This window comes from Synchiropus splendidus, chromosome 5, assembly GCF_027744825.2.
Source record: "Synchiropus splendidus isolate RoL2022-P1 chromosome 5, RoL_Sspl_1.0, whole genome shotgun sequence".
Classification (NCBI taxonomy): Eukaryota; Metazoa; Chordata; class Actinopteri; order Syngnathiformes; family Callionymidae; genus Synchiropus; species Synchiropus splendidus.
The window spans coordinates 24,270,379-24,283,674 of record NC_071338.1 but is presented as its reverse complement, the minus strand read 5'-3'; the positions used below and the strand labels follow the sequence as shown (position 1 = coordinate 24,283,674).

General features: G+C 43.8%; 1 protein-coding gene across 2 annotated transcripts in view; it reads left to right on the top strand.

Annotated features, from left to right (window-relative positions):
- The window catches only part of LOC128758741 (potassium/sodium hyperpolarization-activated cyclic nucleotide-gated channel 4-like), a 108,420-nt gene that overhangs the window by 77,916 nt on the left and 17,208 nt on the right, over nucleotides 1-13,296 (top strand). For both annotated transcript variants that reach the window (XR_008414544.1, XM_053865025.1), the window contains exon 7: nucleotides 10,900-11,064. Coding sequence is in view for 1 of the 2 variants with exons in the window: in XM_053865025.1 (XP_053721000.1) it covers nucleotides 10,900-11,064 (165 nt within the window). In the remaining variant the exon portion in view is untranslated. The remainder of the gene's footprint in view (nucleotides 1-10,899; nucleotides 11,065-13,296) is intronic.

The window sequence follows — 13,296 nt, the reverse complement described above, 5'->3', positions numbered from 1 at the left end:
CGGCCGTGTAGGACTCGCAAACGTCTCATTTTACAGTACTGACTTGGAGTGCGTCTGCATTGGCGTTTTTCCTCACGAAAGTGCAAATGCACTGCTTTTTGGAACAGAAACCAAATTGGCTGCTTTGATCTGAAGCCTGTAATTATTTTTCTTCTCTAATACGTTACAGGGACAAGGTTTTTGACTCCTTTATTGCAAACAGTCCCAGCCGTGCCACTATCCTGTGTGTGTGTGTGTGTGTGGTGGGTGGGCTGGGGTGTGGGGGATTGGAGGGTTCGCTGAGGTAAGCCAGGAGCCACTGGGAGTTTGTTACCAAACACAAGTTAGTCATTCATGAAATTAATTGGCAGCAGCACGGGGGAGTGTGAGCGCGGCAACTCTGAGCGAGGCTCAGAACTCCAATGGTCTCTTGCCGGTTCTTCGTGTTTGTATTACAGAGGAAGAAATGGAACTCAAATTTGGAGCTGCTGCTTCAAAACCATGGTTGTCATTGGGTAACAAGGCCAGACTGAACGTATAAGCTCCTTTGAGTCGATGAGCGACTGGCTTCTGAGTGAGTGAAGCACCGGGTCTTAATCCAAATAGATTTAGGACATATACGTTGCTAACTTACAAGAGAGCGTCAGATGTTGCTCTGCAATTTACGATTTGTCGGCGAGCCGTTTAATTGTGATTTGGTGCTCCAACAGAGATTTCCGTCAATCACACGTCGACTGAGAGAAAAGATCGCAATATTTAGAACTTTAAATCTGCTAAAGCCTCTCTCCATTTATAGAACGCTCAATCTTTGCAGATGATGTTTGATCTTCTGCACTAACCAGGATTGCGATTCAAGGGTTAAAGCGACACGTCGCCTGAAGTACTGACATCAGAAGCAGTTTCTGCACTTGTCATCAGTTGTCTTAATCACACAGGAGCTGCAAGCCTGTTGATGTATTCAAAGAGACCAACATTCAAGGAAACGTTCACTTGACAAGTCTGAAGCACGTCTGCTTGTTTTGTATCCGACAACCTCTCCTTGTTAAAATGTTTTCAGTTTCATTTATTTTGATTTTCGCTGGCATATTATAGGTGTTTTATTTTGCTTGAGAGAGCTCATTGGCACAAGTTTTGCCTGTCTGTATTCCCGCCACTGCACCTGTCACCGGCTCTGGTGGCAATGAGCTGTCAGGTCATCGCCAAGTTTGTCCTGATCACTCAGTCTTGATGCTGAACCTTGTTTTCAAAACTTCTAAAATGGTGACATGTTTCCTTGCACATTTTCAAAAGGGTATGTGGAAATTCCAGACTTTTGAATATGTGGTATACCTGCGTATCACGTAGACGGATGGCACCACTGTCCATTGGTGTTGGGGATCAAGTGGGACCATCTTTCATCTGACAGCTTGGTGCCGGTGCTGCTGGCTTGCTGGTTCTGCAAGAGTGGAATCTGGTTCGACATCTACTGAGTTCTTTAACCTGTAAATTGACCGCATGCATTGTATGAAGTGATTTTTTACACAAATGTTCCTCTCTCTTCTACTCGACTGGCACTGCAGCAGCAAGCCACAAAAAAATACACCTTTCTCTCTGCGGCGCCACAGAGGCAGCGGCACGGCTTCAGTACGACTGCTCTGACTGACTTGTATATGATCGACTTGTCATGCAGTAAGAACAGCGCTACTGTGTTTGGTGTGAGTCCAGGTAGGAACTCGCTGAATTTGCTACCACACCTCAGCGGAAACAGAAATGCTTAGTTCACTTCATCTCATCAGTGCTGTGAGTTTATAAGCAGTAACTCGAATTAAAGGCTTCGACTCTGCACTAAATGAAGATTGTAATGTAAAATTTAGATCAAAGGTAATGAAAAACACAATTAGCATTGCGTAATTGTGCCATAAAAATAAAATGCCCAAATTTTCCCCATATAATTTAAACTTTAACTAACCATCCGGAGAGATCTATCTAACTTGTTCCCTCTTTCTCTGACTTCCACAAAGCCAAACTCCTGCATCAGCCTTCTCGTAAGTTGCAGTCAAAAGTAGAGTTTGAAAAGTGTCTTCTACTTCCTCACAAGGTCTCGACCCGACTTCTTAAGAGACGACCGCAGCGCTGAGTGAACCGAACAACAACGAGCACAAATCCGCGCTGTTGTGTTACCAAGAGGGCAGCGAGCACGCTGTTCAGATAAGTGTTTCAGGACAGAAGTCTGAAGAAGCAAAGATTGAAGTGCATGAGTTTGGGAGGGTGTGCATTTCTCTCTCAGCCGAGAGCAGCATCCAGAGAGCAGGCTTGGCACAAATCCACGTGTCCCTTGGCGTTAGTGCTGCAGTCACATTACATTTCCCCTCTCCACTAGATCGCTGTGTGCCCAGGCGACGCTCCCATCCAGGACATGTCGTGTCCACTTTAGACTTTAGGCTCTCTGGCCTGTGCTTATCCAACAGCTAACAAACTGAAGCAGACTGCTGAGTGTAAAATTGTGTAAATAATTCAGGTTCTCTATGAATGAATGAGCTATGGTTCTCACATTTGGCATAGCTGACGTGTGTTCTATATGGTACCTTTTGTGCTTAGTCGCGCCGAGAAGGAGCATCCGTCCGCACATGACGCTTGTAAACCCACAACTGAAGCCACTTTCGCCTGGTTTTACTCTCTCCAAGGTGGACTGTTTCCTCCTGGGTGCGGGCAGATTGTGGATTTAGGCTGCTGTCTTTGCGTCTGCCATCTTCAAGTGACGCTGATGGGACTGTGTGGAGTGGCTGTCTGTAGGGGCCCGACCATCTGCTGCAGGTCTCCGTGTTGCTCAGGCTGCATTGCTTTTCTGTCGGGATGGAATAAGAGATAAGAACATGGAGGCAGAAATTGTTTTCCTAATTGGCAAAAGCTGTTTTCAGTGTAAATGTCAGCAGCTTGGCTTTGTTTTAACTTTTTTTTTGTCATTTTGGGAACTCAGTGTTGGCAGATGGGACGACCAGAATCATTCAAATCGTTTTAGAAAAAAAGTGTGTTTCAACACCTGCTTTGGATGACGACTGCTTCCTCCAGAAGATGGTTGCTGGAATCTATTCAATTCAGTCAACTCACCCTTTTGTAGGTAGATTTTTAATGGGTTAAGATTGTTGACTAATGGTTAAAACTGTTTTATTCATTCGTCGAGTAGTACACCATTCTTGGATGGTATTTTAGCAGGATGCTGTCGCTGCTTACCTGCAGCAGATTCTGTGGGATGTCTGAGAAAAAAAAAAAAAAAAAAAAAATATATATATATATATATATATATATATAGTGCTTTCCTTCTGACACTTCTTCCCACAACACAATCAGTAAAAAAAAAAAAAATAAAACATTTGAAAGCTGAATTGAAATTTGAAAGTTATAAATTTGTTATTTCGAGAAAGGTCAATACATTTTTTTCCAATTTATTATATTAGTTTTCTCCATCCAAAGGCTCAAAATCCCACTCTTTTACTGTAAAAACAGTATGCTCTCACTCCATTCACTTTGTTGTGGAGTTTCTCTGTCACTATGACAGTTAGCGTCTTCCCCTGGTGCTAAGCATTGGCACAACAAGCCTTAGAAGATGCTACACTTTTACCCGACAACATAAGGCTTTAAACAAATTCACCATTTTAAACTCAACACTGCAAAGCAAAACTGAGCCACCTGAACAAGGTGGGATGCTGAAGATTGAGATTGTTGTGATCCACTTTCGTGTGCAAAATCATCTTGACAAACTAGCTTCGTTCTATTGTGCGATTCAAAGGATATTCTGCGGAGGGAGGAACATGTGTTTCAAAACAAAGCCTAATGCGTCAACGTGCTGCGCAGAAGGCTGCCCTCTGCGTCAGCATACCACTCAAAAGTCCACTATTATACTGTGAGAGTGAGGATATCGCACGACCAGTGGAACTTTGATGGTTATATTATTTTAATGTAAGTTTCAGTTGCACTATGTTTGGGTTAGGCTATGCTAACATGTTAGAAAATGCTAACTGAAAACTAATGATAAGAAACACGATCCCTCTCTATGATGAAAAAGTTCTATATCAATTTACAGTCGTTGTTTTTCAAGGTGTCTCAATCTGAAAGCTAAAAATGGTGGATGTGCGTGGGCTTATGACCTCAGTCTCGTCATTACTCCGTGTCCCTGGGTCGCGCTCGTCCTGTGTCCACTGGGGGATCAGTTTACCCTCAAAACTATTTTTGCGAAGTAAGTTATTGATTCCAGATGGCATTTACAAACACAAACATCCCTGCGTCCTTCAGCGTTGCTGTACTTTGTCCTTTCTCGCTCATCAACATAAATGCGAACGATGAGATGTGGCACCAGCCACTGTGCTGAAAAGCACGAGGCCCCCTCCCCACTGCTCCCCCCGCCGGTGCATGCTAGCCAAATGGAAGGTGTTTGCTTGGCTATGCTAATGCTGTGAGAGAGTGAGCATGGCATGTCACCGGGAATCAGGCAGCCCACTGCGGATGTTTTAAAGGTTAGAGAAAGTCTGAAGCCTGGGCTGCGGGCAGTGTCAGGGAAGAAGATGGGAGCTGACAGGAGGACTCAAGAGTCCAGGTGAGCTTTTCCAGACCAGGCTGCTGGACACAGATCCTTCATCACACACTACGCAGCCCTGCTCATTCTCATTAGCTCATGTCGTGCACGCACAGACTGGGAATGAGGCGCACGCCGTCAAATACAGAATAAACACATCAATGTTTTTGAAAGCATTTAAATGTCAGTATTTGCATTCACTCTGGATAAAACACACACACACACACACACACACACAGTAGCATGTCCTTGTTGCTCCCTGCTTGTGTGTGACACGAGCAAATATGCTAAGTTCATGACTGTGGATACAGTAACGTTCAGGTAAACTGAATTATCATGAAACGTGATGTCATGTTTTATGTAAAAAAGAAAACTTTATTGCATCATTCATTTCTACCGTTTTACTGGAAAAAAAGTAAAACTGACTTTATTACAAGCCTCGGTACAAGTCATAGTGTCCCAGAGGGCGCACTGGTGCAAGCAGGATCTTGACTCATGCTTCCTCTCCTACCATCCTACTCAGGTGACTCTTCAGTAACTTAGTCATGCTGTGTATGCTGGCTCATTTTAGTAAGACCCGTTCTGCTGGGCACAGCGTCTTTTAAGAGGTACACGAGTGGCACAACAGTGTACACCAGTCCTACTTGGTTTGCGTTACTCAACCGAATGATGACTGCATCCTGAACCGTCGCCGCTCATGATTCACCTTGCTAGACAAGTTCAATTATGACTCATGGAAGTTCTGAATCGCACCACCAAGTAGCCACAAGGTACTGGTGAAAAGTGGGTCCTGTTGATTTACAAAGTCACGATGCTACAGCTACCATGATGCGAGAGGCACGACAGAACAGCTGTCAGACTCGGATACTAGTCATCAAACGTACACAAAAGAGACCGTAACAATGAAGATGAAAAGCTGATCCGCACACATCTGGACTGCCTCTCATGATTCTCGTCGAAAGCCGAATCAAACAAACCAGTATTAATAATTCATAAGTTAAAGAAGGCAACAATTGAGGTTGAACTCTAAAACAATGGTGTAGGGCTATGTATCGGCAGGTGTCTCGCAATACAATACTCGAATACAATACGATTCCCAATACAGGAATGGTGATACGATACATTGCGATATATTGCGATAGTCAGTTCCGCAGTATATTGTAATAGGAACCATCATTTTAATGGGGATATCAGATAATGCCGTACAATATTATGTCCATGAAAACAAGTTTATTGTTATAACATCACTCCAGTCAGACTTCCAGTTAGGGCCCTCTGAATGAATCTCTGGATGCTGTTCTTCCGCATATTCAACCGTGTTTTGCGCTTGTCATCTGAAAGGTTTTATTGACTGTTTGTGGCGTAAATATCTGCTCCCAGAGTGGATGTAGCTGAGAGAACGTCAATAAACCTGGACTAAGAGCACGGTTTGTCTCCTGCTGTGTGTCTGCAGAACATGTAGACCTGTCACTGGACTCTGGAACATTGTTCGGACTGCCAAACACGGCAAGCAGGAGCACGGAGAGCGAGTCTAAATGTACCAGCAGCCCACTGACGGTGCATGGGAGAGTAAATAGACAAATTCCGTTCAGCAAACAGTCGAATTGAAAAACAAAACAGAACACACAAAAGAGATACAACTGGCAAAGATTTGTGTGTCATGATAACACGCCACAACAAGAAGCTTATGTTTCTTTTATTGCTTCTGTTGTCTGCGTGTTTGTTTGCAGGATTATGCAAAAACAGTGGGAGCCAAAGTTCATGACATTTGTTGGAGGGGTGAGTCACAGGGCCGGCAGCAGAACTTTACAGCGCCCTCACAAGAACGCTTTGTTCGGTCTATGCTCGGCATCAAGAAACTTCAACAAGCACAATCTCGAGCTGAAAAAGCAGTCCACTAGAAAACACCATGGTTTCTATATAATCCAGCCCTTTGAGGAACCTCACCGTGATTCTGACTTAAGTATGGTGGATGAGCATATCCTGAGTATGAGGAGGGGCACAAATAATCAGAAATAAGTAGTGAAGCTGTTGAAGTTCTACTTCAGGTGTCCCCTAACTTCACTTGGTCAACCTTCACTTGGTCATCACAACTATCCTCTATGTTCTCTTTCATCAGGAACCTCTGTCTTTCATCTCCAACAATCATGTTCCAACTCTCTCCTGTCCACCTGTCCAAACTATCTGACCTCCATGACTTTGTGTCCACTCCTGAAATGACCCTTTGATAAACTCTCTTTTGAGCTTCTCCTGTCGAGTCCCAAGACAACCTCAGTAGCTTCACTTCTGACTCTTGAAACCACCACCATCATGGCAGAGAGATGATCCATCCTGCCTGCACTCTCTTCTTCACCTTCCTTCACCGGTCTGGTACCCCTGGATGACTGACCCACTGTTTTCAGTGCCTCACAGTCCCCTTTGCTCTTCCTTTCGCAGCCACACATTCTGTCTTGCTTCTACTGACCTCATGTCTCCTCCTCTTCACCCACACTCTCACTGCAAACACTATCAGCATGCATGATAGTCCCTGGAGCCTCCTCCCTAAACTCATCTGTCAAAAACTAACCGGAACCAGTCGTTACTGTGGTCTGCAGTAGTCTTTCCACCTTAATGCATAGAATAGACGAGCACAGAACAAATGCTAAGAATGGAATTTGTGTTTTGCGTTATTTTAAGAATTTAGTTAGTTATTTTATTATTATGATTTTATTTTATTTTTTATATTTTGGCTAAAGCTTTGACACACTCCTGCTGCCTTGTTTTGGCAGCTGAAGCTCACAAGAGTCCCCAAAACTGAATGTGTTATTCAAAATGGAGGTTAAAATGTAAAACAGTGTTGAATGATGAAATGTGGCTGAGTGTGCGGCGAGTGAAGCGCTCCCTTAATTCTATATTCAGCACTCTCCGCGAGCTGGTGCAGGGACTCCAGGGAAGCGTCTCTCCTGTAAGAGCTCTGGACACGTGGGCCTGACAGAACGACTCCTCATGCGTTCTCACGAAGGTCACCGAATGTGACGTCTGACTTCTTTTCCAGAGCAACATCCAATTTTCATCGGTGTCATTCAATTTTGATGAACGCTTTGTCTCCAGAGTGTGAAAAAAGGAAAACACGGCGACAGTGCTTTAACAGCTTCTCTCAGATGTAGGTCGACAGCTCTTCCGCAGATCAATGACAGCCCAAAGTTTATTTCATATCTCTTGGAGCATCAATAATATAGAGCGGACAACATGTTTAATCCAAAATCACTAATCTTGTATCATCGTAGTTCTTCTAATTTACTTCTTCAAAGCCCCAAACTGCCATCCAGACCAGAGTCTCTCAGTGACAGCGAGGGACGCACAAACACGGTTAATCACAGTCGCGGCGTTTTTGCAGACAGTGAGTCCCTGCCAGGCAAACCGACACGCGCTTAGCCACGTCTTTGATTTCACGCCGGAGTTTAAGGCCGATGAGTCAGAGCAGCATTCATAAATAAATTGAATGTAGCAAAACATTCATCGTGTCCATGTAGAGCTGCAGTTCACTGATGAGTCAGCTTCAAAGCCAAAGTCTGTCGCAGACAAAATGCTAACGTTGACACCCGCTGATACTGTCGTGGACCAGAACTCATTCGCTGCTTGAGATTTTGACACCATTCCTTTCCGGATCAAACTCTCGGTCAACCTTTTGTCTGAAATCTTGTTTTTGTCTTGTACTACTGAGGCACAGCAAATTACAAGTTTCATGGGTTTACATGTGCAGTGATGTTTGCGTCCACCCGAGGGCCCCCTGGAGCAGATGGCACGGTCCTCTGATTTAATTTGCGTCGGCTTGTGGTCTCGCTTCCGGCACCGTGTCGGCATCCCAGGCCCTACAGTGGATGAAATCGTGTTTTCTCTTCTGTGTTGTGTCATCTTTGAACGCTCCTCTCTCATGTGGAGCTCCACAGGGGTCTTCATCCAGGCCGTTGTTATCCTCGTCCATGTTGCCACTTAGGGCCACGATTGTCAGCAGTACTTCCAACTGATATGTTGACGTATCTTCCAGTAAAGCCAGGCTGACCTTGGGTGCTTGTCTCCAAGAAACACCTGAAACCCTTCACCAGCAAGACCTTAAATCAGTCTTTAGTAATAAAGTGAGTGCAGTAAAGTTTATTCAAAGTGCTCTCAAGTTTTTAGTGACGTAGTTGAGAGTGCGCCCCTGGGTAGAGCGTGGCCCCCAGGTCCATGTGTAGCGCTCATTTGTGTGGCCTTTGTGACGTCAGAACTGCCAAAATTTATATTATATAGTATGATATCTTTGTGATATTATGCTATATTAAATTGTATTGTATTGTATTGTATTGTATTACATATTGCTATTGAAATGGATATAAAGTGAGAAAATATATAATCCAACATTTTTTAAGCGTAAAATGGCACAGTTCGTTTTTCTCTCTTCTCTCCTTTTTTATAATATTTCACTGAAACCTTAGTTAAATTTAAGACTTCTTCTGTCCCTGTGTGTTAAGGCTAGACGACCCCTCACAACAGTAAACAGTAAATGAAGTTGGCCCCATAGGAAACTGCCCTCCTCAGCCATTTTATACTAGAGAGCCCCCTAGTGGCCATCAACACCACGTCATATCTAAAACTATACGAACCAGATTTTAAAAAATCTAAATGCTGCAGCAGGATTTTGAAGTAGTGAATTTGAGTTGTGATTCACGGGTTAAATTTTGTCTTGACGTTAAGACGAAGTGCTTGTGAGTTTCAGGACAGTTCAGTCCACGGTGTCCGCTAATCTTTCCCCTCTGATTGTCCTGACTTCCTCTGGATCCAGTTGCTGCCATGAATGTCTTTTTCTCTGCACTGCCGGTTCATACGGCAGCGCTAAGTGTCTGAGCTTCAGTCCTTTCTGTAAAGACAGATGAGGCCAGAGCGCTGGCTGCAGCTCGCCGCCTCATCTTGGCAGTGTTGGCAAAGCCACTGGACAAGAGGATTTAATAGCTAGCAGCACTGCTCCTCTCCAGAGGGGATTACTGAAGCAGTGCTGCGGGAAATGGACCCCCGGTACTGCTGCTGCCAGGGCTGCCCCACTCGCTCACGTTTACAGTAGATGTGTGCTCTCACTCGCTCACGTGGAATTTTGAGTTCACAGTGACTTGCCGGACTCATCCATGTGCAAGCAAAAATGGTTATACACGGCACATGGGCCTTTTTTTCACAGCAAGTACAATGTCTTCCCTCACAACTCACCTTTTTTTTTTTTTTTGGGTCGCTCATTTCAGTTTTATAACAAACAAGCACACACGCAGTGACCAGAAACAATCGCATGATTGAGTCATGCTCATGACTCATGCTGGTAATGATCCCTTTCCTGATTACAGGAGTGTGTCGTGTCCTCATAGCCTGTGAATTCTCTCACCTATGCTTTAGAAATAAACTACGCGCACGCAGTCTGAATTCTTTCCCTGCAAAATAAGAATATTTTTTATTCCCTGTAATAAATGATAACATTATTATTATTATTATTATTAGTAGTAGTAGTAGCAACAGTAGTAGTAGTATTATTGCACCCAAAAATGTATGTAAATCTGTCAGTTTTTATCATAGACCAGACCACTTTTGTTGGCTGAAACAACAGACTTGGAGTCACTGATTCACAAAGTCGAGACGTTGTTGTGTGGCTCAAACTGATCATGCTGCGGCACCACAGAAACAGTTTTCTAACATGTCATTGGCACGTCAAATAGGAGGCATCTTATATATATTGTATATTGTGGCCTGTATTGCAGGTAAAAAGTAGCAATATTCATATAGAGATATACACATACATGCTGGCGATGAATTCACAGTTGCATTTTACAGGTTTACGATGAAACTCAATTCAATAAGGAGCTTTTTTTTTTTCAAACTGGTTCTAAATTAGCTAAAGGAGTCCGGGTCAGGAGTGAAATGAAAAGCTGTAAACTGGAAATGATTTTCCCAGACGAACTGTGAGCTATTCTGCCGAATGGCAGGGAAGGAGATGAGACCAAAGCTGGAGGACTGAGGAGTATTAGACCGACACAAGCTGCTGACGAATGCGAGGGCTTTGAATAATCTGTGCTGGCACGTTTGTTTATCATTGTCGTGTAAATAGAGTGAAATACATGTAAGTGTGGCCCGCAACTCTGCGCTGCCTCATAAATAAAACACAGTCATCAGACGCCAGGTCACTTTTGACACGTGACGTGAATGTTAAGGACAAGAGGCTGCGACCTGTGGAGCTACACTGATGTAAGACCTGGTAAATAAAGGGTCATTTTACTGGGAGAAAGTTACTTTTCTGCCATGACTGCAGAGTAAATAAGCGACTCCTTCCATGCTTGAAACTGACATCACCCCCTATGTGTTGCTTGTTTCAACAGAGATTTGTCTGCTGACCCGAGGCCGCAGGACTGCCAGCGTGAGAGCCGACACGTACTGTCGTCTGTATTCACTGTCAGTGGATAACTTCAACGAGGTGCTGGAGGAGTACCCCATGATGAGGCGAGCCTTTGAGACGGTAGCGCTGGACAGACTGGACCGGATCGGTGAGAATGTTTACCCTAATGTTTGCACTGTGAGGATCAGGTCTATGTCACGATGAGGTGGAAAGCACCAGCCCAAGTCGCTGCTCTTGTTAGTGACTGGACCTGGGTGGTTTGAGTGAAGAATGTTGGCGGAATGGAATGGAATCAAAGAGGACATGAAGGTGGGACTTGGGAGGACCACATAAGATAATGTTCACTATGAAAAAAAAAGTGAAGAAGAAATAAAAATATGTATTACAAATGCAAACTATACTCAATTCAATAGTACAATAGTACAATAAACACTTTCATTTTGTCATCAGACACAACATTTTGAACTAATTCAATGCTGGAGGATGTGCGCACAGTGGGGAGCCACACACACAGCAGAGTGTGAAAGCAGTTCTGGGGCGGAGTAAACCATAAGGGAGTAGATATACTCAGGGATCGCGTGAAATTATGTACTTGGCGCATCTGGTGCAATGAAAAATGATCCCTGCGAAAGAAAGCTTATATGTGATATGTGATGAATATGCTATTATTTTGTCTGCAGTAATGGATCGAAATGACTCTCTTAAAGCGCCATACGTAGTAAAAATGCATCTGAATAACAAGAACTGTGAATAGTACTACGGAAAATCAATGAAAAACCGAGGTCTAACCATTAAATTCAGGCGACTCTGAGGGCAGGCAAACTCTGACCCTTGTCACCCACATTTAAGATCAGAGTAGAGAGGTAGGCAGCACATGAAGGTACGTCGTCCAAGTGACTGAAGATTTCAGAGGCAACTTACAAGTTGTTTAGGTATAGATTTGCCAGGAGGCCACATGCGGCCCTTTGAGCTCATTTGAGTGGCCCTCTGTACATATATATATATATATATATATATATATATATATATATATATATATATATATATATATATATATATATATATATATATATATATGTGTGTGTGTGTGTGTGTGTGTGTGTGTGTGTGTGTGTGTGTGTGTGTGTGTGTGTGTGTGTGTGAATGAGTAAGATATTCACACTTCAATGTTCAATAATCGTTTTTGTCTGTTTTTTTCGGACGGTCACAGCTGTCACAGTATATAATGTGGCCCCTGAGGAAATTTTATTGCCCTCCTGCTGAATTTAAACGAGAAGTAAAACAGTAGCTTCTTCTAAAAATGAGGTTTGCGCAGCACGTAAACAAAGTCAGAAAAAAACCCTTTGTATTTCCAGTAAATCTGGAGCAGGAACTCCTCCAATCTAGCGCTCTTTATGGGTCCGTTTTAAATGTTTGACCTCTGAAACTGCGGCCAAAAAAGCCATCACTATTTCCGGCTGGAGCCATTAGAAGAAATTTAAGGATTGCTGGAATGTTCACACAGATACTTAAACGACTGAAATGACTTCCGGAAGCCATCTGCATATAAACATGCAGATAGTGCTCCGGTTTTGAAATCCCTGCGTGACATCTCTTATGCATACAATTGATATTCTCTTCATATCCATCAGTGTTCCCAGGCTCCGCTCGGGCAGATGAAAAATTCACAATGAAAGGCAGGCCTGTATCGTCACTAAGCCACTGCCGCGTGCTCTGTTTTATCTTCCGCTATGTTTAGAATGGAAGATGGAGAAAATGCTTTGGGGGGTCCCTTTGTAGAAAATGGCTGCTTTGAAAAGATGTGGTGGGTTGATAGCGGGGTTTCTGCGAGTCGCTCTCCTGTGGCTCTTCCTTCACTTGAGCTTGATGCTCATGTGCCCGTCTGCTCTAATAAAGTCACTCCAACGGCTTACAGCCATGTATCGGCGTCTTGATGGAGATGATTTACAGGGGTTTTAATGGCGACGTTTCCACCACCCTGAAAAAAATTATCGATCCTGCGAAGTGTCGGCATATTTTCTTCACGGTGCATTGAAGGTAATGTGTGAGTTGACCTTGCCACCGCTGCGTTTTGGTCTCTCGTTTGAGGTGGAGGTGTCCCCTACTTTTAGGGGAAGAGGAGGAATCAGCCACCATCTGATGCCCAGATACAACTTGTGACCTGGTTGCACTAACTGAGTGACATTTCCACAGAGGCTAGAAAAACGTGTCCCACTCTGATACTGACATGCAGGGTCGGCTTTAGGCATGTGCAAACCGGGCAGCATTTTTGAGAAAGGAACGAGCGTGGGGGGGGGCTGCTATGGGGGACAATTTGAGGGCGGATGGAATGGGACATACACTTGGTGTTTTAGTTTGAAAATACACATTGTTTGTCATT